Source organism: Rattus norvegicus, chromosome 1, assembly GCF_021556685.1.
Source record: "Rattus norvegicus strain SHRSP/BbbUtx chromosome 1, alternate assembly SHRSP_T2T, whole genome shotgun sequence".
NCBI lineage: Eukaryota > Metazoa > Chordata > Mammalia > Rodentia > Muridae > Rattus > Rattus norvegicus.
The window spans coordinates 13630831-13657960 of record NC_141534.1 but is presented as its reverse complement, the minus strand read 5'-3'; the positions used below and the strand labels follow the sequence as shown (position 1 = coordinate 13657960).

The following is a 27130-nucleotide window of genomic DNA, read 5'->3' as shown; positions in this document are numbered from 1 at the left end:
CCCTCGTCTACATGGGAAGGATTTTTAAAGGACCCAAGGATTGTGCAGGGTGACCGTGCCCGCAACCCAGCACCTTCTTTTTCCTGCTTTTATTTCGATGTGATGTGAGCTGTTTTTATTTTGGTTAGTAGAAGAAATCCAATCGTAACAATTAACGGTTGAGAGGGCTGGCCATGAGTTTCTTCTTAACCGAGCCCCTCCCTCTCACAAGGCAGCTCTGGCCCGGAGTAGAGTCCTGCGAGCTGTTTGATGTGGTTCTCACCTCCTCTCTGAGCTCGTACTGGTCGATGATGCTTTTCAGTTTTTCTGCGAGCTCTGTGTTCTCCTGGCAGAGTTTCATATTGCGCTCGCTCTGCTGTTCTATCTGGGTCTGGATATCTGTCAGGGTACTCTGAAAATGACTCGTGATCTCTTTCCTCTTCTCTTCTTCCTCGCGCGCCCGTTGGAGGGTCTCTTCCTGTGGAGGAAGAGCGAGACATTTTGTGCTGGTTTAGGGGTGCCCATGGTTTAGAGAACTCAGGATAAGGTCACCGAAGGAAGCCAGGTACAGACTAAGCCGGGCGTTTCTTTTCGGTTCTCTGCAGCTGATCCCCAAATAAATGTCTGAGCAGGAAGGGATTCAGCTGTGAATGCCTTCACTCAGGGCCGGCTGCTGGGCTAGGTGCTGAGCTGGCTGCCTTTAAAACGGAAGAGTCTCCCGCTGCTTGAATGACCAGCAGTGACTTTTGAGAGTCACACAGTCACATTGAGCCTTTGATCTGCTGTTGTGGCCCCAGGGGTTGGCAGGAGTCGGGTGGGAGGTCACTGGGATTTACTGGCAGATAGGAAGCAGATTATGAGTTGTTTCTGTGTTTAGTTAGGAGCATGGGGGTGGGGTGGGAGCCGGTGGTGGTTTGCAGAAGAGAGACATAGATGTAATGTTATTCTACAAAACCATGGAATATTGACCACAGAGTTGGTCACCCATATCTTTATAAGTGAGATCGTAATATAAACTTCGTTTTTCTTTTAGGTTTTATTTATTTTTTATTTATGTTTATGTCTGTATGTGAGTGGATATATGTCGAATCGTGTGGGTACCCAGAGAAGCCAGAAGAAAGCATCAGATCCCCCGGAACTGGAGTTACTGGTGATCGTGAACTACCTCACATGGGTCCTGGGAACTGAACTTGGACCCTTATGGTGGGCTCATAAGAAAGATATATTATCGGGAAGCTTTAATCCAAGCTATACAAAAATAGAAAAAGGAATTTTTCAAAATACACTGGATATTTCATTTCTGGATGGAACAATCATTTTGCGTTATAAATAAAATATTTGCAATATAAATTCTGAATTGGAAGGTAATAAGGTTGAAATCTCCATAACTCTAAAATGAAAGGGAACATTTACCAGCATCACCACCACCCCCGCTTACCATTTCTTATCATCGAGGAATTGGATGTTTTATATTGTTCCTGTTCTCTTTCTCTGACATCAAATCTCCACATTCGTCACTAACCACTAATAATAATGTGCCCACTTTCCTCTATGTATACCAGGAATTATCTGTGTTATAACTGTTCCTTTCTTTCTTCCTTTCAGAATAAAGGCTTTGTTCTCGCTATATTATCCCAAAGATGGACGCATTCACCCTGCTGACAGATGATAACACACTTTCGGATTCCTTTCAGTCCTGGTTAATTGTTAATGGGAAAGCTTGCTTCATTGTTGGCAAGTGAAATTACACTGCATTCAGTTGCCTACCAACTTCAAATTATGTAGCAGGACTTAGAAAGAGAGAGTTATCTTGGCAGAACTGATTGCACGAGTCTTTATTAGGATAGAATAATGTGATCAAAACAAAAACGGATCTGGAAAATATATGCTCTGGAAATATTTGAACTCATTGCTCATTTCCATGTTTCTTATATAATATTAACACATTGCCTAACTTGTTGGCCGTCAGAATTATAGTTTCAGCATACCGCAACTTCTTAGAGATATTATAAAAGATACTGCCTAATCTGAAGATTATTTGAGATAACATTTATCCTTGTATACCAATGCTTATTACATATATCACTAAACATGATTGTAACTATCAGTTAAAGAGCAACCGGACATGGCTGTGACAATGATTGTCACCTCGTTGCTCCTGATAGAAGTCCCCAAATTATGAATCATATGACTACGGTCTATGATCTTAATTTCAATTTATTTATAAAGATTCCGTATATGAATGAAAAAGCTACGCTGTGCTTCTGAGAAAGTCTGATAGTTTCCAGATTTGAGCATACGTTTTTAAACTTATGTGTCAAACCGCTCAGTTCTGGCTTATTAAATGGCAGCTTGAGTTTTGTGTTATATTACCACCACCACACCCTTTAATGGGAGGAAGAATACAAGGTCTTGTGAGGTAGCCCAAGCTGTAGAATGTTGGTTCTATGTTGATTTTTCAACTAGACAAAAATAAGCCTTGCTAAATGTTGTTCAGTTGAGTTCGTTGATAAAGAATGTGCCATCTCTTCGACGATGTCTGAGACAATTTTTAAAATTAGTCAAGTGTATTATACGAAGTGAAAAATCACTAATGCGATCAAGACCAAGAGACTGACGGTGAAAACAAGTCTACAGGCATCATCATATACCTAGAACTGATATCATGCTTAGCACATAATCCATAGTTAATCAGTAATGTTTATTTAATGATGAATGCATTCTTAACTTGTGTTCAGACACATGAGTAGCTTGGACTAGACGATTTCTATAGTCCTTTCCACATTGTTTCTGTGACATTCTGGTAACAAATACTACTTATTTCTTCACCAAAATCATGTTCCTTAGGCAACCTACATACATTGTACTAGAAAGTTCTTTTTCGATAGAGTTTCAAATTTATTGCTTCAAGGATCTGTAGGGGTATGTATGCCTCCGACCTACACTGGCCTTCATCTAAATTATTACGAGATGTATTTTTGACATTCATAGGAGGGAATATGGAGGCAAAGTTTGGAGTAGAGACTGAAGGAACAGCCATTCAGAGCCTGTCCCACATGGGTACACAGCCCTTATATATACAGCCACCAAAATGAGATAAGATTGATGAAGCCAAGAAATGCATGCTGACAGGAGCCTGATATAGCTGTCTCCTGAGAGGCACAGCCAGAGCATGTCAAATACAGAGGCGAATGTTAGCGGCAAACCATTGAACTGAGAACGGGACCCCCGTTGGAGGAGTTAGAGAAAGGATTGAAAGAGCTTAAGGGGCTTGCAACCCCACAACAACAACAATGCCAACCAACCAGAGCTCCCAGGGACTAAACCACTACCCAAAGACTATACTTGGACAGATCCCTGGCTCTAACTGCATATGTAGCAGAGAATGGCCTTGTTGGGCACCAATGGGAGGAGAAGCCCTTGGTCCTGCCAAGGCTGTAAGGGAATGTGAGGGGGGGTGGTTGGAGAGGGGAACACCTTTTTAGGATGGGGGTCTTATGTCCAGGAAACTGGGAAAGGGAATAACAGTTGAAATGTGAATAAAAGAAAATTCAGTAAAAGAAAGAAAAAGAGTTGTATTTTTGTTTAACACACTAAAGAAAAAAATGATAAGGAATGAAAAAGTTACAAATGTATGGTGGTAGAGGGAACTGACTGTGCACTCTGTGCATACTAAGGTGGACAAAGAGGTCACACCAAGATTCGTCTTCTACATACACCATCTGTAGACTCTGGGAGACAACTGGCACTTGGTGCGATGTAACGTAAGTTTCTCACCTTTCCCCCTTTTAAACAGATTTCAGCTTGTAGGAAGACTCGGAAACAGCATGAGATGTCTTAAATTTCCCTAGAAAAATCTTCCGTCTTTCAGAGAAGAGCAAGAATGTGGAAATTTGGGAAACTATATAACCACTGAGAGATGAGAGAGACGTTTCAAGAGAAGAGTGGGAGAGGGAGAAGACACTTAACTGTGGAGAAACTGCTCCAATCTCTGAGTGACACTGATCTACACTCACAGACTAGCTAAGGAGAAAGAAATTGAATGGGTATTTGAATTTTTGAACTCAAAATGTGAATTCAAAACTACCTTTGTATTGAAGCTAACCAATACTAATTTAATTTAAAAATTAGTCAATAGTTTTAGAAGGTTATTGCTATGGTTTACATAGGTAGTGTAGACTCCAAAAGCTTGTATGTTGAAGGTTATAACCCTCAGATGATTGGTTTTTTGACCAATGATTCTACCATGAGAGTGCTAATTTCATCAATGGATTAATCCACGGACAGCTTCACAGCTGAATCCATTGTTCAGAAGGGGAGTTTATTTTCGGAGGATGTCAGCTCCCAGTGTTTGCTTTTGAAGTCTCTATCTTGTCTCTGGAGCCTCGTTCTGGGTCTTTATGCTTCCTTGTCACCTTAAGCTGAACAACTTTCTCTATTATGTGCTCCCAACAACTGTGTTCTTCATCGTGGCTAGAAATAAGAAGTAACCATGGACTGGAGTCCCCGAAACTGTGAGCCGAATTAACCTTTTCTTCCTTTAAGTTGTTTTCTGTCAGATATTTTATTACAGCACTGGAAGGCCAACTAACATAATAGAATCCAGAGCCTCTACACTATCATAACATACAGGATATAATTTTCAATGAACGCTCCATAGAAATGGCACATTTTTAAAAGAAGGACAGTAAATAAATAAACAAAATTGTTCCACAAGGGCCCAAATGCAAAATTAGCAGGGAAGAATTATAAAACAGGTTCAGTGATATAAAGGAAGATATTATCCCAACAAACTAAATCCAGGAAGTCTCAGACAAGAAGAACAGCTCAATAAATAAGTAGGAATTCTGGGATTTAAAACAGTGTAATTAGAAATTAAAAAAAAAAAACACTTGGATTTTTAAGAGGCATGACAGTGAATGGTTGTGAAATGGCCGGATCAGAAGACTGAGGGAAGCATGAGGAGAGCTGTGGGGCAGTGTCACAAGGCCAACATGCACACAGCTAGGGGCTGAGGAGAGAGGGCGGAAGAGAACATGACAGTGAATTCATTTGAAAAAAAATAACACTTGGAAAAAAAAAAAACCTCCAGGTTTGCTGAAAATCATACAGAATCATATAGCTCAGCAAACACCAAGTGGAATATATGTTAAACAAACAGACCTTTAGGGACTGGAAGGATAGCTCAGTGGTTAAGAGGACTGGTTGCTCATGCAGAGGTCCTTGGGTTGGCTGCCAGCCCCCACAAGGGAGTTCACAACTATCTGGCACTCCAGTTTTAGGCATCTATTAACATTTTCTAGCCTCTGTGGCTACCACGCATATGTGGCACGCTTAAATGTGTGCAGGCAAAACATTCATATACATAACATGTTTTAAAAATTAAAAATAAAGGAGACCATTGGTAGACACAAAGGCTCTAAATATAAAAAAATTGCTAGAAATAGCCTGGAAATAGCCATAGAAAAATGACATGTGGTGTGAGGAGGAGTGACAGCTCAAGTTACAGCTGCCATCACCATCAGAACCATGGAGGCCAGAATAAAACAGAAGACGATCCTATCCGTGGACAACTTTGACCTCCAATAATCACAGCTCTCAATTGGAAGAGCAAATGAATAAATGAACAAGGGGCATCTTAAAGAGAATAGACAACTGGAGAACTGACTGGCAGCAGAGCTGGGGACCAAGAGACCCTAACAGGGAGATCTCTAGGTTGATAGACAGACACTGAAGCTTTAGACCAAGTGAGGACAGCATTTGGAAATTCAAGAATCAGAGAGAAAACCACAGTTTTTCTTTTCATTTTTCAAGGAATACAATAATAAAGACAAAAGCAATCCTGTCACCCATGAGCATCATAAATGCATAGAATCCTATACATAGAAAATTCTAGCTCAAATATAAGAGAGATAATGAAAATTACCTACAGTGTTTCTACATGTGTGATGTGGTATAATATTCACTCTAGAAAGACTAGGAAGTTAAAAATGTTGATCCTAACCACAGATTAACCACTGTAAATAACACAATGAGCTATAATTTGAAAATCCAAGAGATGATTAAAAATATAATTTAGACAACCTTTGGATTGGGGGTCAGGAATAGAATAAAGGAACAGGAGAGAGGCAGGGAGGGAAGGAAGGAAGGAGGGAGGTATAGAGGGAGGGAGGGGGAGAGAAAGAGAGAGAGAGAAAGAGAGAGAGAGAGAGGTGGAAAGTGTGGTGTAAACAAGTAAACATTGTGTGTATTGTTTAATGTAGTCACATCAATCATTACTTTGTGTTAATGGACTGGCACCATGTTGGGCCCTATCTTGGGGTGTTTCCCTTCCCCCTCACTGAGCCTTTTAGTCTACTATAGCAAGAAGTTGTTTGCACCCTTGGCAGCTGCTCTTAGCCCCTGAGTTGGGGCCGGGACTTTCCATGGCACCCTTCCTTCCCACCTAGCCTTCCAGCTTGTTGTGTTAAGAAGTTTGTTTATGCCCCTGATTGTGCCCGGAACTTTCCACCACACAGACTTTTCCTATTTTCCTGGTTGGGGATTTTCACCTGCCTTGTTGTTTTTCCACGGCTTTTGCCTCGGGTATATAAGGAGATCTCAGTAAAGCCTTGGTGGCACTCTCTGAAAATGGGTGACCCGTGTACGTGTTTTCTTTCAATCCCACAGACCTACGCCCGATATTCACACACTGGCATCTGGAGGTTCCACAGAGATCGAGAAAGAGAGGACAACCTGACGGGATCGTTCCAAAAGGCCAGCCGGCAAGGAAGCAGAATGTAGTGGGGACAAGCAGCGACTACCAGGCAAAGCTAAAAGTAAGTAATGCTACAAAGGTTTTGTCTTAGTGATGGGAACTACAAGTTCCTCATTATTGGTCGTAGATCAGCTTGTAAGTTTACTCAAACAACAAGGTACTGGTATTAAGGTAAAGACAGTCCAAGATTTTGTTAAAACTATAGAAAAAGTCAGTCCTTGGTTTATAGCTAATGACGGTTTGAATATTCCAGATTGGAAACAGGTTAAAAGTGACAAGGTAATAATGATAAAATGTTTTGGTGTATGTGTTCTTTTAGAGTTATGCTAAAATCTAGAGAAGCAAAGTCAATTCTCATAGATGCTTTTAGTCTTTGGATTTGGGGCCAGGGCTTTCCATGGCACCCTTCCTCCCCACCTAGCCTTCCAGCTTGTTGTTCTTAAGAAGTTGTTTATGCCTCTGATTAGGCCTGGGAGTTTCACCACACAGACTTTTACTGTTTTCCTGGTTGGGGATTTTCACCTGCCTTGTTGTTTTTCCATGGCTTTTGCCTCGGGTATATAAGGAGATCTCAGTAAAGTCTTTGTTGCACTCTCTGAAAACGGGTGACCCGTGTACATGTTTTCTTTCAATCCCGCAGGCCTATGCCCGATATTCACACACTGGTGGCACAGGCGCCGTCAGCACCACTCTACACTTGAAAAGAACCAATCTGTAGTTTTATCCTATCTTGGTGAGTTATGCTTTGTAGACCCAGGTAGAGAATGAAAAGAAATAATACTGTGCAGGCAAACAAACAAGAAAATAAGAAAACTTAAAGGGCTGTGTCAAAGTCAGATAAAGAAAATTTCGACATAAATATTGTCAGGAGATGTTCATGATGATAAAACCATCAGTTTTTCAAGAAGACAGAAGGTGAATATGAAGAAATCCAACATCTGTGTTTCGAGAAGCAAAAATTGATGTGTTTGAAAGAAGTGGTCTGCTCTACAGCCAATACTGGGCTTCTCCTGATTGTTCCAAAGCTAATGGTTGCATATGGAATACTGTATGAACAACACCTGACTAGCATTTGTTCCAAGCACACACTGCTGTTCATCAAGAGTGCATATCCATGGTTAGCTATACAAATTAAACATGCCCCAGCCCATGGGCAAATAGTCAGATATAAATTAGGGTTTGGGTTTGAATTCTTATTTCAATGCTTCAAATGTTCATGGCTGTAAAATGACTGAGTAGAATTCCTAAGTTTCCTCATCCATTAAGATAGGAACTCTTGTGAGGCCATTTGTCAGGTCAAATGTGCAGTCCTCAGGGGTCAAAGCCACACTCCTCTCCCTTTGGGTCTTTTCAGTGACACATTCTCACCCATCACTTCCTCACTCTATGACATTGTAGAAAGGCAGGAGTCTTTTTTTAAAACTCAGAACATTCCCTCTTAAGTTGAAGATGGAGCGTCCATCTTTAGGTCCCCTTCCAACCCAGACCCCAGTGTGTGCTTGGAACAAATGCTAGTCAGGTGTTCCTAGTACACTCATTGAAAAAGTCCAGACTCCCATCCTCTCCAGCTTGCAAGGTGAGAGTCACGGTTCAGCACGCTTGTTTCCCATTTCCCATTTGCAGGACTACTGTCTGATTGATTACTATAGGTCTGAAGCTTTGGGGTCTACCACTGGAAAGGGGACTGTGGATGCAAACCTCAGGCTTATTTGATGGAGCTGGTAATCAGATTAAATACACTGCTGGGGACCCATGCCACAGTTAATGAAACCCATGCAGACATAAAAGATCAGTCTATTATTTTGAGGTTGAATAATTAAGTCTTAAAAAGCTTCTTTTCTCAGACAACTATTGATACTTAGACTCTCCACCTCCCTTTATCATGTCAATCAGCTACACATCTATGTTGTGTCATGTAGAATTCATTTGGGCTTTTACAAAAAAAATGTTAAGAGAAAACTGAGGTATAAGGTGACGGTTCCAGAGGTTAAGACCATTGGCTGCTCTTCCAGAGGATCTGGGTTCAATTCCCAGCAGCCATCTGTAACGCTAGCTCCTATGACTTCTAGCTTCCTTGGGCACCAAGCACACATGAAATGGACAGACATCATGCTGGCAAGACCCCCAAACACATAAAATAAAAAATAAAAATGATTAAATAATTAACTAAGCGATATCGAAAACAGTCAAATCATCAAACAACAAAGGAGCATGAACAAAAAGAACACGACACTTCACTCCCGGTCTGCAGTGTTGTCATTATGTATGCGCCTCCCATGTGGAGTCTCATTTAGTTTTTCCCCTTCTGAGCACATAGTCAGAAGATGGGGGAATCATTCATGGAGATAGAATAACTTAAAGATCACAAATGAGCCAGTGGCTCAACTAGTATCTGACTTCACTGCCGTCTGGTGGTAAGCCATGCTTTCTCTAGACAGCGAAGACCTGTGTCTCTGCAGCTTGCTAAGAAATGTGTTTCCAAGCCAGGGGTCCACATACCTTCAGTGTCTTGTTATGCCTCTGTAGCTCCCGACACAGACTCTCGAGTTTGCTTCGAGCCAGGATGGCTCTGTTGTGCTCACTCTGCAACTGGTCCTTCTCTCTCTGCGTTTGCGCCTGCTGTTTCAGTAGGAGCTTCAGTTTCTTTTGCTCAGTGCGATGTTCATCCAGCTAGACACAGGAACAAAGAAATCAGCCAGGGTGTCTTTGCAGCTCACGGAAAAGAAGCAAAACCTAAGGGCTTTCTGAGTGGTTGTTTCGAGCTATTTTTAATCATTGTCTGCCTCTCTGGCAGCTCATGAACTTCATAAGTGCCACCCTATATCATGTGTAGATACAGTTTGTGGAGCATAATATATATGATTTTTATATAGCTTGCTTCTATTAGCATCTGCTTTCCTGATTTTTTTTTGGTTGTGTAGAAATGTTTTTCTTTTCTTTTCTTTTCTTGTTTTATCGAATGATAATCATGTAGTGCTATCCAAAGGAGATAGACACACCTGAGAATCTGGAAACTGATGCAATTCATCTCAGTATCTTGTATTCAGACCACGGCCAACAATTTGTTTGCTTGGCATATATTTTGCTCTCATAATCCTTTCTGAAAATAAGCTAACGGTGACATTTTTAAAAAAAAAATAGGCAAGAGAAAAAACAGCTTCCTGGTAAATATAAAATGTTCTCTCTTTATAATTTTGGGGGTTTAGATGGGGATTCTTTGGATATGGAAAAGCAAGAAAAAGTATATCTCCAAACACTGAAACCTTGAGGGTTTTTTACCAAGGCATTAGAAGCAGCCTCAGTATAACACACTGGCTTGAAAGACGACTTTTAACATTTTTTAACATTTCTTGCTGCCTGTAAACTCTGTCCCCAACCTTTCTGTGCCTACAGCAAAGACATCATGACCCTTGTTTTTGGTAATCCAGATGCATGAAGCCACATGATTCCCATACTGTCCATGTTGGGATGCTAAAATATGTGTGTAGCATTGCCAAATACGATATAGATACCTAAATAAACAGAAATTTTGGATATTAAGGACTAACTTTAATATTTAAGTATATTCCAAATGTTGGATGGACCATATTTTTATTAAAAATTGTTCATTGTCTAAAATGTAAAATTAATTGGATCTGATATAGTTTTATTTGATAAGCCTGGTAACATTGTGAAGTCTTAGCTCTAATAGAGGGAGCATGGGAAACAGCCTCCAGGAGCTTCCAGAGAGAGAGAGAGAGAGAGAGAGAGAGAGAGAGAGAGAGAGAACAGTAAATTCTCAGAGTGCTAGTGTCTGTCCAAACATGAATGTGGCCACATGTAGGCAGCAGACTTAGGTCTATAACTGTTCACTCCACTGGACTTGCTTTCTTTAATGCCTGGGTGTTGTTTAAACCAGGAGGAGACTGTTCTATTAATAGCCATGTTGGCTAAGAGCAAGAAAAAATCCCTGGGGAGCTATTGGGTGTCTCTGGATGCCTGGGGTTCCTGGTGCCTCCGAATGCCTGATGAAAATGGATACACAGTCCACATGAATCTTGACCACATCTTAGGTTCTCCATTTTTAGAATCTGTTGGGTTTCTTTTCTGAACTATTTGGAGACTGCCATACTCTCTTCAATCCATATCTTGTTTTATTCTCTTTCTCTTTTCTCTGAATAACCATTATAAGCCAACTTCAGATTAAGTCAAGAGTATGCACATTTGATATTCTAAGTCTATACCCATGTACAATTTCTACTTTTTAGGAATTAAGATTGGAAAAAGAGAACGATGTTCCTGGAAATTTGGACTGGCATTGACGTCCTTCGTGAAAAGCCAGGGCTCCTCTATTAGGTATTTCTCATGCTAAACTCTTGTTCACGAGATAGATGTGGTCTTTTCATTTTGCATAATAACAACAAGACAAGGAAAAACTTCTCATGATTATAACAGGATTATTCTTGCTTGAAATTGTTGTATTGTCGTTGCCATTATAGAGCAGGCTCTACTTTTGAGGACTAAGCTGTATGTTAAAACTTTTCAAGTTCATTGCTGTTGACATAACGGGACCTATTTTTGTATCATGCAAAATCCTCTGTATTTTGTGCTATTTAACACCAATCTGAGTACCCCTGCCTACTGTATGGCAATCACATCACCTGACTGATGATGCAGAAATATGTCTAGGCAGAGACACCCATTGTTCCATGGCATACAAGACTGCCTCTCTGGGAATCACTGCCCTCTGTGGCTTTCTCTGTGTGTCAGGAAACAAACATGCTTTCTGTGCTTTATAAGTTGGAAGATAGATGATTTATGTTTGCCATATTTAATCTCTAGCTGTGTTATAAGTTTGTGCACATTTAAATCTTACCCAGATCTATTTTCCCTAGACTCTCAACTTTTGAATTATTTAGTAGCCTGATGATTTTTTTTCAAACAGCTCAGACTTCTGTGCTTGTGTTTGAGCGCAGGGGTTTTTGTGTTTCTGTTATGTTTGGAAGCCTAGGGCTTACTGTAGTAGGATAGCTGTGCTCTGGTGATGTTATATTGCCCTGACTTTCACTGTTTGTGTCATTCCACGAGTCTTTAGCCATCTAGGTAGCTTTAGTCTGTGGATATTCCTGTTGTAGTAGGTATTGGGAGGGGGACCAACCTCCGTGATCCTCACATGGTAGGATCTCTGGTGGATATACGTGAGCTGTAAGGTTCTGGATCTGATGAAGATGGGCAGATAGATGGTAGGAGATTGGAGGCCCAGCAGGGATAGCAACCTACTCAGGGCAACTGGGCGTACCTCAGAGGATTCAGAGGGCAGGAAAGATGGGTGCAAGAAGAGAATCTAACCTGTGTGGTTCCAGGTCAGTGGGTCTGAGGAAGGAGGGCAGAGAGGGAGAATGACAGTCTGGGCAGGGGTTTTTAATGAATGAAGGTAAACACATTGTAACTAAGTCAACCTCAGCCCAGCGCTGGCTGTGTGGTTTACAATTCACATAGGTGCAGATCCGAAATGTGTAATAGGTCTAAAAGATTTCATCTGAAATTTCTTATTTTCTCTTCATCAAATAAAAAAAAAAAAAAATAAAACCACATCTAGTGTCAATGGCTAAATTAGGATTGTCTTAGTGATTCTTTTTAAGTACACAGAGGTTGCAAAAATTCCGGAAAGTATTTTTCTAAGGCCATTTCTGAATGTAGTCAGGAAGTATTCTCACTTATTAATGAACATATCCTTATTTATTGATGAATGCGATGCCAGACAATGTTGCAGGCCTCAAGCTCTGTAAGCATGTGTGAGCTCGAGTGGTACTTAGATTTATAGTACCGGAGTTGACCGTTTACTCCACATTTCAGACATTTTCTTTTTTTTTTTTTTCAGACATTTTCTATACTAGCGTCCTAATCAATGAGCAAGGAAATAGACTTTTATCTCCAAGTAACTAATTAAATTTTTTCATGAATTTTCTTCCCTGAAATGGAAATGTCTTTGGGTCTTTGGGTGAGCTTCTGAGGTCTTAGTTTGTTTTCTTTTCTTTTCTTTTCTTTTCTTTTCTTTTTTTTGGAGCTGGGGACCGAACCCAGGGCCTTGCGCTTGCTAGGCAAGTGCTCTACCACTGAGCTAAATCCCCAACCCCATGGTCTTAGTTTGTTAATAGGGGATGAGACAAATGCCAAGTGTAGGAATGCTTTTACAGGCTTGACTGTCTAGCATGGTAAGCAGGCACAGAGAATTTCCTGGGACCAGGATAAGTAGCCCTAGCTCTTGGAGTAATTTCCCTCAGACTGGAGAGGCAATTCATCTCCAGGCATGTAAATGGCATCAGGTGACAGTCAAGAATACTTCCTACTTCCTGCCAAGTATAGCAAAATGGTGCTAGGAAGTGAACAATAACGGCCTTGGTACGTAGTAGTTGAGTTGAAGGGATGATGGACAGATAGTACAGGAAATAATAAAAAGTGGACACAGGCGCACAAGTCAGAGCGACGTGACATACATATGTGAATGTGGTTCAGGTTTGGGGAAAATGTCCTTGACCTCCTACTTACGCTGCTGCTCATGTGAATTGCTAATAGCCAGTGCTAAACTGCCTTGTAATGCTCTACCCTTATTTTAGCAAGCAGCATGGCCAGGAAGCTAGAAAACCAAGAAGCCTTCATCCTGTTTGATCCGGTAGTCCTATTTCTAGAACTTTTTTCTTAAAATCGTAATGAAGAAGGGACAGCTCTAATAAATGATGGTGTTCACAACAACATTAGCTTCTGAAGCAGGAGGACCCTGTCTCTTGAATTAGTCAATCAGCACAATGGTGGGGTTGGTCTGGTGCTGCTTGTGTTTAAATGCTACGTTCTGTACCCCTAGATCTGATTGCTCCAACCCAGGGGAATTCTCACCTACACCAGCTTTTGTTGTGCAGACCTTGCTCCCCAAGTTAATTGAAGAAGAAGAAGGAGAAGAAGGAGAAGAAGGAGAAGGAGAAGAAGGAGAAGAAGGAGAAGAAGGAGAAGAAGAAGCAGAAGAAGAAGCAGAAGAAGCAGCAGCAGAAGCAGCAGCAGAAGAAGCAGCAGAAGCAGCAGCAGAAGAAGCAGCAGAAGCAGCAGAAGCAGCAGAAGCAGCAGAAGCAGCAGAAGCAGAAGCAGCAGAAGCAGCAGAAGCAGCAGAAGCAGCAGAAGCAGCAGAAGCAGCAGAAGAAGCAGAAGCAGCAGAAGCAGCAGCAGCAGAAGAAGAAGCAGAAGCAGCAGAAGCAGAAGCAGCAGCAGCAGAAGCAGAAGCAGCAGCAGCAGCAGAAGCAGAAGCAGCAGCAGAAGCAGCAGAAGCAGCAGAAGCAGCAGCAGCAGAAGCAGCAGAAGCAGCAGCAGCAGAAGAAGCAGCAGCAGAAGAAGCAGCAGCAGAAGAAGAAGAAGAAGAAGAAGAAGAAGAAGAAGAAGAAGAAGAAGAAGAAGAAGAAGCAGCAGAAGAAGAAGCAGAAGAAGCAGAAGCAGAAGAAGAAGCAGAAGCAGAAGAAGAAGAAGAAGCAGAAGAAGAAGGAGGAGGGGGAGGAAGGGAGGAGGGGAAGAAGGAAGAAAGAAGAAAGTGAAGGCGGTGGCTATAGCCTATGATTAGGCAGCATAGAGAGATAGGTGGGACATCCTGGGAGGGAGAAAGAAAGGACTCTGGGAAGAAGAGAAGGGAAGGTCCTTTTACCAGGAGACATGAGAGGAGATGGGCATAACTATAGGCCTTGTGGATATAGCTAGCCACATGACTCAATGGGACTAGATAGTTAACTTAGAGGCGCTAGCTCAGAGTCTGCCAAACTAAGGCCTAAGCTTTGACATAGTAAAGAGTCTCTGTGTGGTTATGGGGGGAAAGGATGGTTAAGGAATCACTGCCGCCATATTAATTTCCAATGTTAGTGTATACAGAATATTATCATTTTTGCAGCACACAGAGCCAGTTAATGGAATATGACACAACTCTAACAAAACATACTTATATAGACTGAATTACATGAAAAAAAAAATGCTGCATGCATCCAGAAAACAAATTATTAACTCGTGTGCCGTATGGTAGAAGTTACTCCATTTCTGGCTGCACAGAACTGGAAAGGGGCATGTATCAAACAGAGTTTGTATTTTAGATGATGGATTAGAAATACTGTTTTGTGTACTTGGAGCTCTTGTGTCATATGATGTGATTCGTGTGATTAAAAATAACTGAAAGTTAAGCAATCAGCCAGACACTCAGGGTGTCAGAGTTGTATTGTGTGGGTGGCGTCATGATTCTGCGTAACAGGATGTGTCAAGGCAGAAGGAAGGAAGGGACACATAGGGGTTACAGGGCTGCATGCAGTCAGTGAAAAACAAAGCATCAAGAGGCATGGAGTTTGTGGGCCTGACGCTTACTCTGTAAGGGAGGCTCTCCCAGTGAAGTTAGGTTCAGAGCCTCTTGTGGGGCTGGACTGAAGATGAGGGATACTCCCAGGGGCAGGCTCCCAATGGGACCATCCTTAGCGTAAAATGCATCTACCCCTGCAGGGGAGGTGGGTTCGACACTTGCCCAGAGGAAGTTCTGTGCATCTCATACTTCATTTGCCTTTTGCTGCTTCTTCAGAAGAAACGAGCCAGTGGCTTTCTTAAAGAGCGCACACAGGAAACATAAGTGAAATGAACTCGGTTTCTGGGGGTCAAGGGGGAGCTGGACATGTACCTCTGATGTTTCTGTTCAGCTACCCTTTCCCTCTCACACCAGCAGGTTTTCATGAGGCTTCCTTGATAGCAAAGTACTGTGCTCGGCAAGCCCTTGTCTTTACTGGCCAATTTGAAAGTAGAGAACACGGTGACTTTCTGGAATTCTTGGAAGGTTTGAAGTGGCTTCTCTTGCTCCCAGGACCCTGGTTATGGAGAGTGAAGCTGTACAGAGGACTAAGCAACCCACTTGGAAGACTTCGCCATCGTAGGGAAGGGAAAGAATGGGGCCGAAGGAAGAAAACTGAAGAAATGGCTCAGGTCAGACAAGTGTGTACCTCAGACTGTGGGGTGACATTAACTCTACTTTGCATCTCCCCTCATTGCCTTTGAGAAACACGGATGAAGAAGCTGAATGAAAGTTTGATGTTCATCTTTATAGAGAAGGTAAAGGAACTTTATAAAATGTCCACAAAGTTCAGCTACCTGTATTCCTTCTTGCCCCTCCTCCCCCAGATTCTGCACACCATTAAACAGAGAGAGCGGTACCTTCTTTGTCCTTTCTATTGTTACAAGTCAGCTTTTCTTTTTCCTTAAACATACTTTCCTACCAGCATTCTGTGAATCTAGCGATGGCTTGTTTGTGCTAAGTAGCTGTGTTCTATAATGATGTTCATGGAAAGCCATGTTCTCTTCTCAGCACTGTCTAGAGCTGGGGGCTTCCTAACAGAAAGAGCTGGCCAAACGTCTTACCAATTCAGCATACTTCTTGAATAAAAAATCAAGCTTTTCTTCGGGTGCCTGCAGCTTGTTTAGATTTTGCATGAGCAAGTTAGCTTCTTTACCTAAAAAAATAAAATAAATTAAAAATGAGGGTTGAGCATATGGTCAGGTGATAGGGACTGGTACATTGGATTGATCCCTTGCAAATTAGGATCAAACCTCAGCCAAACCAAGAACCTTCCTGAGCCTCAGCTAGGAAAAGCCTCAGCCTTTTCCTGTAAGAAAGGGTGGCCTCTGCCTTTTGGAGTCAGGATTAGCTCGTGTGGTGCAGAGTCAAATCCGTGGTAGAATTTCAATAAGTGCTTGTGAAAGCAGTAGTCCCCAAATTTTCTTCTTCATTCTTATTATTTCCCATTGTGTACCCTTAATATTCTAAAGGGATCAATCTAAAGGGATTCTAGGTCATATCATAATACCTACCAGAGAATACAAATCAATACATAAAGGGGAAAGATCTATACCTGGGAGATATTTCATAGGGGTGTGTGTGTGTGTGTGTGTGTGTGTGTGTGTGTGTGTGTGTGTGTGTTTCTGAGTGTTCCATGAATTTGGGCTCAGCCTTCTCAGGCAGTCGTTTCTTCTCCCCGGTTGGACATCTGTAGGTTGATGTCTATATGTAGGTGAGGGCTGGCACAAGTTAGGTCAAGGCCTGTGATTGGACAGTAAAAATGTAAGGCAGGGACACAGTGTGTAAGGCGAGAGAGAAAAGGAAAGGAAGAGAAGAATCAAGATGGAGACAGAGAAGGACGATCCAGATCCAGGTGGCCTTAAATGGCCATAGATAATTATGAATATTTCTTAAGGGATGGATTTCTATAGCTCAATTTATCTTATCTAGGTGGGCAGTTTATAACTTTATCAATTGGTTGTGAGTTTATTGTGTGGATGTATTGTGGATTGAGAATTTAACATATAAATCTGATTGCTAAATTACACTTATTGAGTCTTGATTTTAACGGGTTCTTGGGAGTTTATACTTTAACTACCAGGGGGCGGTTGCTGGGAGTATGGGCAGAGTCCGAGATAGGTCAGCTGCTGCTGGACCTCTAGTGTTTTGATTCTACTGGTTCGCTGGAACCAGAGAGTTCCTGGCTGTCAGAGTAACAGCCAGGAGAGGGTGGCTAGCAATGGGGGCTGAGAGACCTCTGGGACTAGAGGATAACTAGAGGTACACAGCCGCTGAGATGAAGGTACTCTGTAGATGCCATGCCGCCCTATGGTGCTGGCACAAGTGCAGGATAGAAAGATTACATTCATTTTTAATAATAACCACAACAGACATCAAGCTATATTTTACAACTATGTTCCTGATAATTTACCAGATTTAGGATCTTGCTGCCTTCTTCCTTCTGTCTCCTTTAACTTTGCTTCTCCACAGTGCTAGTCAATCATCTGGCCAGTGTCAGGAGGAATGTCTGACAGCTCAGACTCACGGTGACCACTGACAACACCTTTGCAAACCATGCTGCCAAGGTGGAGGAGTCTTCCCAATCTCACCTATCTGTGAAAACCGCTCTATCTGCTCACAGTAAGGAGGTCAGGCCACTGAGGAGAACCCTAATATAAACTTGCTAAAGAATGCGAGCAAAGTTGCAACCTTTTCCCCAAGAACTGAATACTTGCTTTTATCTTAGAGAGGCACTTAATCACCAACATTACATAATTACTGCTGACATCGGAAAGACTTTAATCCAAGGTGACTTCCTCTAAGCTCTCCCGAGAAATTTTGGTAGCAGAAAAAGATAGCGAATCAAAGGTGGAGTGTCTTTAGAAGGAAATGACGTCATTGCTAATGTTTGGTCTATCTTGGCTCAGTGAGTCAATGCAGATCTGAGACTGGCCTAAGCCAGTAGAGAAGGAAGCGCTCTTGTCCACCAGGTTAGGGCCAGGGCCTCTTGTAGCATTTGGTTCATGTCAAATGTTGAGCACTGCTAATAATATAGTGAAATGAAGCCAATGGACACCTGTATCAGGCAAATCAAATATTATTGTCCAAATTAAGTAGAAGATGGTGAGCCTTTTATCTCACCTGGGGTTTTGGTGTCTTGGGACATCTCTCATGGTGAGTGCTAACACCTGAAGCCATTGTATGCCTTCCTATTGGAAGATAAACAAATTGGAAGGGCAAATAAATGAGAGACTCTGACTCCAGTGTGTCGTCTTCTCAAATGAAGGGTCGGTCTCCTTAGGTTGTATTTTCTGTAGCTGTACAGAGGGCGTCTTGTTGTTCTTACTGTATAATCTTCATGTTCATTGAAATCCCATTCTGCTCTAGTAGTTTGCCCTTTTGTACAGATACTTATCTATCATTCCAGTAGATCAATACACCTTCAAAAATTCTTCCCAGCCTCAACAGATCATTCAAGAAACTAGAGAGAGGCATGTGCAGAACTCATTAGAGATGGTAAGTTTTAAACTTGCATGGGTTCTGTTGGGCTAGGGTCTACACGGGCACTCATGGAGGAGGGAAACAGGGATGTGCTCAATCTCTAAGAAAATTGTTGTTGCGTTCCCATGGAAACAGGGCCGTATGCTGATGTGTCAGACACAACAGGAAAGCCTGGCTTTACTCCAGAGTGTTTTATCAGGTAGGCATCGTGTGCTCGCTCCTGAATTGTGAAGCTAGTCTCATTCCTCCCTGCGAAAGCTGAGGAAGGCATGCAGTGGGTCTGCGACTACCACAATGCGAAATGTTGTGTATTGGAAGCTATATCAAAGTTGAAACATCTATGCAGTGAGGACAAGACTGTGACATTTGGCTGTGACCACTGGCACGATTGTATTGAAATATAAAGGAGCACTTTATGTCAAAGACATTTCAAAAGTCTTTATTTTTCTAATCAATCATTTGGAGAAGAAATTAAGAACTTTAAATTTTAGACAGTTGAAACAGCTATAGAGATGTGAACCAGGGTTTTTCTTAAGCTGTTAGCAGAGCGATCCCTGCTTCTGTTAAATGCCCTGATTACTTGCATAGACTTAAAGTATCCCTAAAACTTACACCTTTTCCCTTCCAAAGGTTTTCTTTTATCTCATTTTTGGTTGTGAGGTAACATCAGTTCTTGTTGTACTCACTTGAACAATTCTGTATCTCCTTTTTCCGTTCTACCTATTGTTGAAGAGTGTCCTCTTTCAAATGTTACACCCAGATTCATATTTTAATGTTAATTTTCATTTCCTTACTAATAAAATTGAGCATCAGTAAGTATTAAAAACAATTTGGAACATCATTAGATGTTTTCAGGAAATGGACCTAAGTTCTAGGACCCACATGGCCGTCAGTAAGAGGAGCAACTCTGTTGTTTCAGTTTCTTTGCATATTGAATTAGATTAGTGAGTTGACTAAATGGATTCTGTAAGGGTTAGTGACTCCACAAATGAAATAACTTTAACCATTTATAGCCTGGAATTAATAGGAATGAAGGGAAAATGACAACATTGTTTGGGCAATGTATTTGCCAACCTAGAATTTTAAATGCTGGTCTGCCTTTTAAATGTGTATTCTCTTACCCTCATGGTCACAGTGTTTGATTGTTTCACTTGGTTTTAACACCACAATCAATGCTTAAAGTTCTACCCCTGCTGTGTTTTCCTGTCACAGCATCCTCCATTAAGTTGACATTTTGTGCCTCTGGAATTTTTGTGACTTTATTGTGGTGACATTTGGAACTTCAGCCTCTCGCTCACTTAGAGAATAGACTTGGACTTCTCATGAGTCTGCTGGTGATGCATTTACTCTACTAGTAATCATGAACAAGATAATCAGAAAGAGTAGTAAGGTGTTGACATGTACACTGCCTCTTGTGCTCAGAAGAGAGAATGGGGCATTCCACTCAAGACTCGCTTTCCCACACCCTGACTCTGTTTCTCTTACACTCCTCTCTACTCAATTCTACCCAAGTTTCAACTTCTCTGTGAACCAATTCATCTATCTTTGAGTCCCACCAATTCTTCTTTTCCTTGAGTTCCTTTGTGTCTCATCCTTTCCTCAAGAACCTTTAGAATTCTTATCAGAGTTATATGTGTGTGTGTGTGACTGTTCTAAAGAAGATGAGAAGTAAATAGGTGCCTGAAGACATTATGGAGTCCATAGTGTCCTGGTGTATATATAGAAACTTACCTGTAGTCAATGATGGTCAATAACTTAACCCTCAACAAGCCTCTTTCTTGGGATATTTAGTATAATTACTCAGAGAAATGGCAGACCTCTGCAGTTAGGGCTGCCTATGAAAAGCTTTCTTTCATGAGGAGACAGTTATAGGCATCTACAGGCAGAGCCTTATCTCATCTGGTAACCTCCTTCTGCCCGGGGAAGCCCACAGTCAGAACTTTATTACTCTAAGGTCAAAAGGAACAGTTTCCAAAGCCATTAGCACCCTTTTCTTCCACAATTTGCTTTCTGCTAAACTAGCATAGTGCCTTGGCCTGAGGTAATGTATACCAGTTCTGAATCTCTGTGCATTGTAGAGTTTTGGTAAGTTTTGAATCTGAGTTAAACACACGGTTAAGTTTGTAGACGAAATTGCAGTGCGATTTAATTAACAAGGAGCCAAGGAGTTTCCTAAAGCTGCTTATAGGTAACTAACGTGGTTTATGGGTAGGCTTGCCTGAAAATGCTGTTATGAGTGTAGCTGAGGCGATACTGTGTGTAGGAGAACACGTTGATGACACTGAGAGGGATGGCACAGAAAGGCCACTGGCCCACACACGCCTGAAGAGGGCCTCTGATGCACAAACAGAAATTCTAGCCAAACACACTGGGTTGGAGCTGGGTAATTTTTGGAGAGTAGCAGGAGAAAAAAAGTCTGATTGCTTTCTCATCCTGAAAAAACTGTCCTAATGATTTGGTAATTGTAAGTATTATACGGATTTATAAAAACAACTCACAGGAGAGAGTATAAAGCTCCAAATGGTTTCTCCTATTTTCTTTAATTTTCTCCTATTTCCTTCATACTCTGTCCCTCAGTATAACACATACACTGAGGTGCCTATATAAATGGCTTAGGATGATATAAACAGTGGTTTGGAAACATTCTGGATCTTTAACACGACAGAGCTAAGGGGCACATCTAGGACGATTTGATTGGAGAAGAGAAAAGAAAAATTTTCTCTGTAACACAGAGGGACATTATTATGCCTCCCGGTGTTCTAGAATGATTCAACCTTGTGTTGTTGGGATATGAAAATATATTAAATACTGTTGTGACCTTTATGTTGTGGGGGGTGGGGGTCTGTTGTATTAGTAGAAGGTATCAATGAACACTTCCTGAAACCTTTTCATAATGCATTTTATGTACATAGTAGTACCCTACTCAAGTGTAGTTTACTTGGGTTTACAGATAAGAAATCTGTTACTCGGGTATGAGCGTAGTTCTCATACATCATCCTTGGTATTTCGTTCTATCACACCACACAAGTGAATGAGACGTGGTTACTACCCTCAAGAAATTACCCATCTATCACAGAAGCTGAAGAAAACGTAAGGGAGAAGAGAGAAACCAACCAAGTCTCATGTGGGAAGTCGTCTTTGAAGTGAGTTCTCTGCTGTTGGTCACCAGTGGGGACAGACTGGGAGGGCTGTCCTGTGTGTAGTAGTGTGTTTTCAGTCATAGGACGCGAGGGGTGCAAAATTAGCATTCTTTCCCTCCATCCACAGTTACTGTTGGTGCTATCAAACCCCATGTTCTTCAAAACCATTTCCTCCTCTGTGTGTTTCTGCTGAGTAATGGTTCCTGTGTTTGCTTTTCTCTCTGTACCAAGAGCCCCTTAACCTGTGTCATCTCTTCTTTTTGTTCTCACAACACAGTGCCTCGTAACCAGGCATTAACCAGGCACTAACCAGTCATGAAATTAATGGTAGATGAGCACAGTTCTTGGCAGACGTAACCATGGTTGTTGTTGTTATTATTATTATTGTTTGTTTTTTGTGACCTATCCTTAATAAAAAAATATTTTACAATAAGTGATCTAATTAACAATTATTTTATCAATAAATTTGTCCCTATTTATTATATTTTGCTTATTAACTAAGTTTGCTTTAAATATCCCATTGCTTCATTCTTTCAGCAAATTACTATTGAGTCTTTAATTTATCATCTCCTATCTTAAATACTATAGGCATCCGATGATGTCCAAAACACACACACACAGTGTTCTTGAGATTGAAAAATAATCCAATTGGGAATTAGCTTCATTAACTAAATACTCTCTCCCGAAATGTATGACTTGAAATGCTTGTTACTAAAGAATGACTCGTGGCATAATGCAAACCCCAAGGGGATTGCAACGTTAGGATGTGACTAAGAAAATGCCATTAGGCTATGAGTTAAATGGCAGCTAGAAGTTCTATGCTCAAAGGGCTGGAAGGGTGGCCGTGGGAAACGGGCAGACGCTTAGGGTACAGTGTGCTCAGGCCTTTGGAGAACGGAGCACGGAAGTTCAAAGAACTAAAAGAGAAGATGAGAATGACTTCGGTCGTGGTGGCGTGAGAATGACTTCGGTCATGGTGGCGTCAGGGATGGATTGGTAAAGAAAAGAGATACAGGGAATACAGTGGAGATGAGATCAAGGTTAAGCCGGTCAGGGTTAGACCGCAAGAACAAAAGATTATCTTAAGAATTTTGGGTTAGAATTCTAAGATCGATGGGTAGCCACGTGCGTGGAGTAGATTGGCATGCGTGGAAAATCTTCACTTCGGTAATACGAAAGGGGATGGGCTAGAGAAAAACACAGCAATGGAAAATGTAGGGAATCCCAAAAGGAGGATTTGAAATTAAACCAAATCCATTTATGTGGCTGATAGGTTATTTCTCTGCCAGCGGAAGGAGCCGATTCAAACCAGATGAGAGTATTTTAGAGGCGGGTTTATGGGGAATCTGCTCCCAGGCCAGTTTATAGGCTCCAAGGATAGAGGTCGGGGGGCGTGGTCATGCGGGAGAGGGGAAGGAAGAGAAAGAGAAATGGCCTGCTTGGGGGGGTGGGGAGGAGAGAGAGCAAGAGGGGGAGAGGGGGAGGAGGAGGGGGAGGGGAAGGGAGGGGGAGAAGGAGAGGGATACAGAGAGAGACAGAGCGAACAAAAACATGTCTGAATTATATAGGGAAGAAGAGACAGGGAAGAGTATGGAGTGAAGGGCAGCCCAGTCCTTGGGCTGGAAAGTTCAGGGGCATGGGGGCCAGGTCTACTTTGGTATGTAAAATATGCACCTTGATCCCTTGTCCCCTGGGGTCTGAAACCAAACACTGTCTTTTTCTGATGTTAAAGCCAATGAAATAATTTAAGAGAAAAGTCCTATATTAGAACATAATACTTACCTAATCCTTTCAGGATTTTCTTTTCCAGCTTTTGCTCTTTATTACTGACAGGCCCTTTGACTGTGGCAGGCTCTTCAGGAGCAGTGGGTTCTCTGTCTGTCTCTTCAGTGGTTTCTTCATAGTCCCCATCCTCATTGTCCGGTGCCTCTGTGTTTTGGGGCTGCTCCTTAGTTTCGGAGGTGCCCTCTTTTCCTGTGGGACTGGCAGCAGACCCGTACATGTTTATAATGTCTTCCAGTTGTCGGCTCAGCTCTTCAGAGATATCGTGGTCTCCCTTCTCAGGATGCGGGCTTGCCTCTTGCTCTGCTGCTTGGCCTGAGGTTGAGGACTGTTGAACATCTTGTTTTCCTGGGACGTTTTGATTGAGTGGAGAGCTATCCCCTGGGGGATTTGGCTGTTCTACTGAGAGCTGATCAGGATGATTAGTCTCCATATGGGAGCAGGACCTGGTGGGAAGCACAGTTACGTTTTACCTGATGAATTCGCTTACGTATTAATGATAAGGATGTCTGTCAGGGAGGTGCCCACTAATTTTGGTATCTGCCACAGAATAAATGAACTTTCACATACCGTTGACTCTAAAATTCAGGTCACATTACTGACCTATTTTGAATGTAATTGTTACATTTTAGTAGAATCCCTTCTTGTTGAGATTGAGTTAATTTATGGTATTGCTTTTTATGAATATATTAGCCAATTGGTGTTATGATTTTCAGGTGTAGACCTCACAGTCCTTAAAAGTGCATGCGCTTGACATTTTCACTCAAAGTTCAATTTTTATTTAATTTTTAATTTAATATTTAATACGAGAACCATTGTGACTACTAAAAATCATCCTTAATAACTACACCCCTAAACTATATTTTAATCTTTAAGTAAAGAAAATTTAATTTGTATACTTTAATGCACATTATTAGGTAAAGTCGCTTTTCTAGTGTTTTCTCCCTGAAAATGAACAGCATGCAATTATCGATCAGCAAAAACAGGTTTTTGAGCCTCAGACTAGTGTTTTAAATCAAAACAGGGAATGAGGAATATAGACATCAACCAGTAATATGAATGAATGATGATTCTTATTAATGCATTTTCATGTGTATGCGTGTGTATGAGTGTGACACATATGTGTCGGGGCACACGTGGAAGCCAGAGGAGGATGTCTGGGCGTCACATTCACCTTCTCCCTTTAAGATAATCTCTCACTGAACCCAGCACTAGGCTGCAGTCAGCAAGCCCGTCATCCCCCTGCCTCTGTTGCTAACAGCCCTGTGATTGCAGGCTCCTTTGACTGCCTCCAAGTTTCCACACGGTTGTTAGGATCTGAACTCAAATCTTAAAGCTTGTATAGCCAGCACTCTTTCCCCCATGAGTCATCTCTCCAACCCACGGATATACTAGCTCCTTAAATTTCTGTAACTCTCTTCTACTCTAGAAGCCGACTTCATCTTAGAAGCAAAGAGATTATAATTTTCTAGCTCAAAGAGTCCTAGGAAAACGTAAGAGTTTTAAGACATAGCAACACATAATAAACAGGGAGCTCAACTAGCAAAATCATTCAAATACAGTATGAACTCAAACCAGGAATGCCAGAGCACGTCTACTTATTATTCTTCACGGAGGCGGGAAGGTCAGAAGTTCAAGGTCATCTTCAGTTACATAGATAGTCCCTGGCCTGCCTCTGCTATACAATCCTGTCCCCCAGCAGCAACATCAGAAACAACACCCAGATAATAGTACGGCCTCTGGGAAATATGGAACAATATAGCAAATTGCATTAAAGATTCTGGGCTTCGCTCCTACCATGTTGAGGGCCAGATAGATTTGGCTTCCCTTTTTTTGGTTCTGGTGCATTTTGTTTACAAATAGAACCTAATAATTATGCTGCTGATTAACAGTATAAAAATATGGCGACCTCCTCTGGCTTCACGGCTTTTGCTGTTGTGTCAGCCTTGTCAGTGAAAACAAAAAACATGCACAGCTGCCTTGTCCCATCTTTTAGGGCAAGTGCCAAGCACTTGAATGCAGTAGGTGTTGAACACTTGCATGCCAACATGAGAGTGGGGAATGCAGCATACAGACACTCCCTACCCACCTGTGGCGCCCACCCAGCCTTCGCTGACTTAGAAGGAAGTTCACTCGTTTAATCCAGCCGCTGGGTTATCACAAAATATGGCGATGTCTCCACCACTGCGATTTAGATCCTGACCTCGGCTCGCTGTGCTCTCTGCTATATATAACTCCTGTCCCCCCCACCCCCCACCCCCAGCACACAGAGAGACACGTGTCACCTGCTGTCCAGCCAGGAGTTATTTTAAGTTCTTCTAAAATGAGTTCTGACATTTAGCCCTTCATCCCTGAAGTCAAGAGAATAGGCTCTAAGTCAGACTAAAAATAGTGAACATTTACTGGTTTGAATGCATATGTGAGCTTTTAAGTGTAGGGGAGATTATCATTGGGTGAGCTCTATAGTCAATCAAATTCCAAAGCAGTCACTTCAACACAGTCCATGGGCATGGTACTGTGGTTAGGCTACAAGAAAATGTTCTTGTGATCTATTCAAGCCATCAGATGCTACAGTTGTTTTTTTGTTTTTGTTTTTTTAAATACTTTAGTCCATGGATATTCTTTAAATTCCTGTTCCACATTAATTGTGTGTGTGTGTGTGTGTGTGTGTGTGTGTGTGTGTAGCACTGGGAATCAGTCCCAACACCTCAAATACTCCCCTGTTGTGCTGTATTCCAAACCCCAACCTTCTTTTAAAACAGTAACCTGTTTTGTTTACAGGACAATTCACTTCTTTAAAGTGCTTCGGAACAAATTAACAAGCAGGAAAACCAAATACAAACAGAGCTGAAGAACGTTACAATAGTGTTACAATAGTCCCCGATGTAGTAAAGTTTCTTCTAGCAAAGAAACTCTAACATCTCTCCTTTATAAATTATATTGGTCCTCCGGTGAGGAGTTCCTTCTAGCAAAGAAACTCTAAAGTCTGTTCTTTACAAACTTTGTTGGTCCTCCGGTGAGGAGGAATGTCTCCTGCCCTAGCAGTCCCCGTGGCTGCCCAGGCACACACACCATCCCTTCAGGATCCACACTTTTGTCTTTAGACATTGAACAATGGAAGGCCCTTCCACCATTCACCGGCATCTGCAACTTTTGAATACTACGGACTACAGGCTGGGCTTGGGGGAGTGTTTGCCACACTTACCAGAAGGAAGGGAGCTAAGCGGGAAGAGAAAGGAGAGGAAAGAGGTGGCAGAGAGAGCAGCAGCAGCAGGGACAGGCGCGGGCTGTGTTCTTACAAGGAGGGAGAAATCACACAGACACAAACGCGCGCGCGCGCGCGCGCGCGCACACACACACACACACACACACACACACGCCCACAAAGGGAGGGGGTGGGGAAGGGAACGTCCCCTGACGCAGCAAGAGTGATGTCTGCCCATGCTTCAGTAGGTGTCGCCAAGTGAGTATCCTTTGAAAGAAAGGCAGCCAGTAGATTGTGGGACTCTCCCTGTTTAGCCCTCTTTAAAATTCAAATCCAGATGAATGGCCTCCTGGTGCGGTCCCTCCCCTCCCCCCCCCCTCGCCAAGCCCCCACCCGCATGGTTGTTATTTTGGACAGCGAGTGTTTTTATTTTTTTTTTTTTTTTGCTT

At 42.0% G+C, this 27130-nt stretch overlaps 1 protein-coding gene across 4 annotated transcripts in view; it reads right to left on the bottom strand.

Annotated features, from left to right (window-relative positions):
- Txlnb (taxilin beta) overlaps positions 1–26775 on the bottom strand; it is a 45605-nt gene extending 18830 nt beyond the window's left edge. For 2 of the 4 annotated variants that reach the window (XM_087556536.1, NM_001438184.1), the window contains 5 exon segments: positions 25566–25676; positions 23477–23922; positions 16136–16227; positions 9236–9406; positions 263–457 (listed from right to left, as the gene is read on the bottom strand). In XM_087556536.1, the coding sequence (XP_087412662.1) occupies positions 263–457; positions 9236–9406; positions 16136–16227; positions 23477–23909 (891 nt within the window). In that variant the 5' untranslated portion in view covers positions 23910–23922; positions 25566–25676. 4 annotated transcript variants of the gene reach the window in all.
- Between the last annotated feature and the right edge of the window lie 355 nt (positions 26776–27130).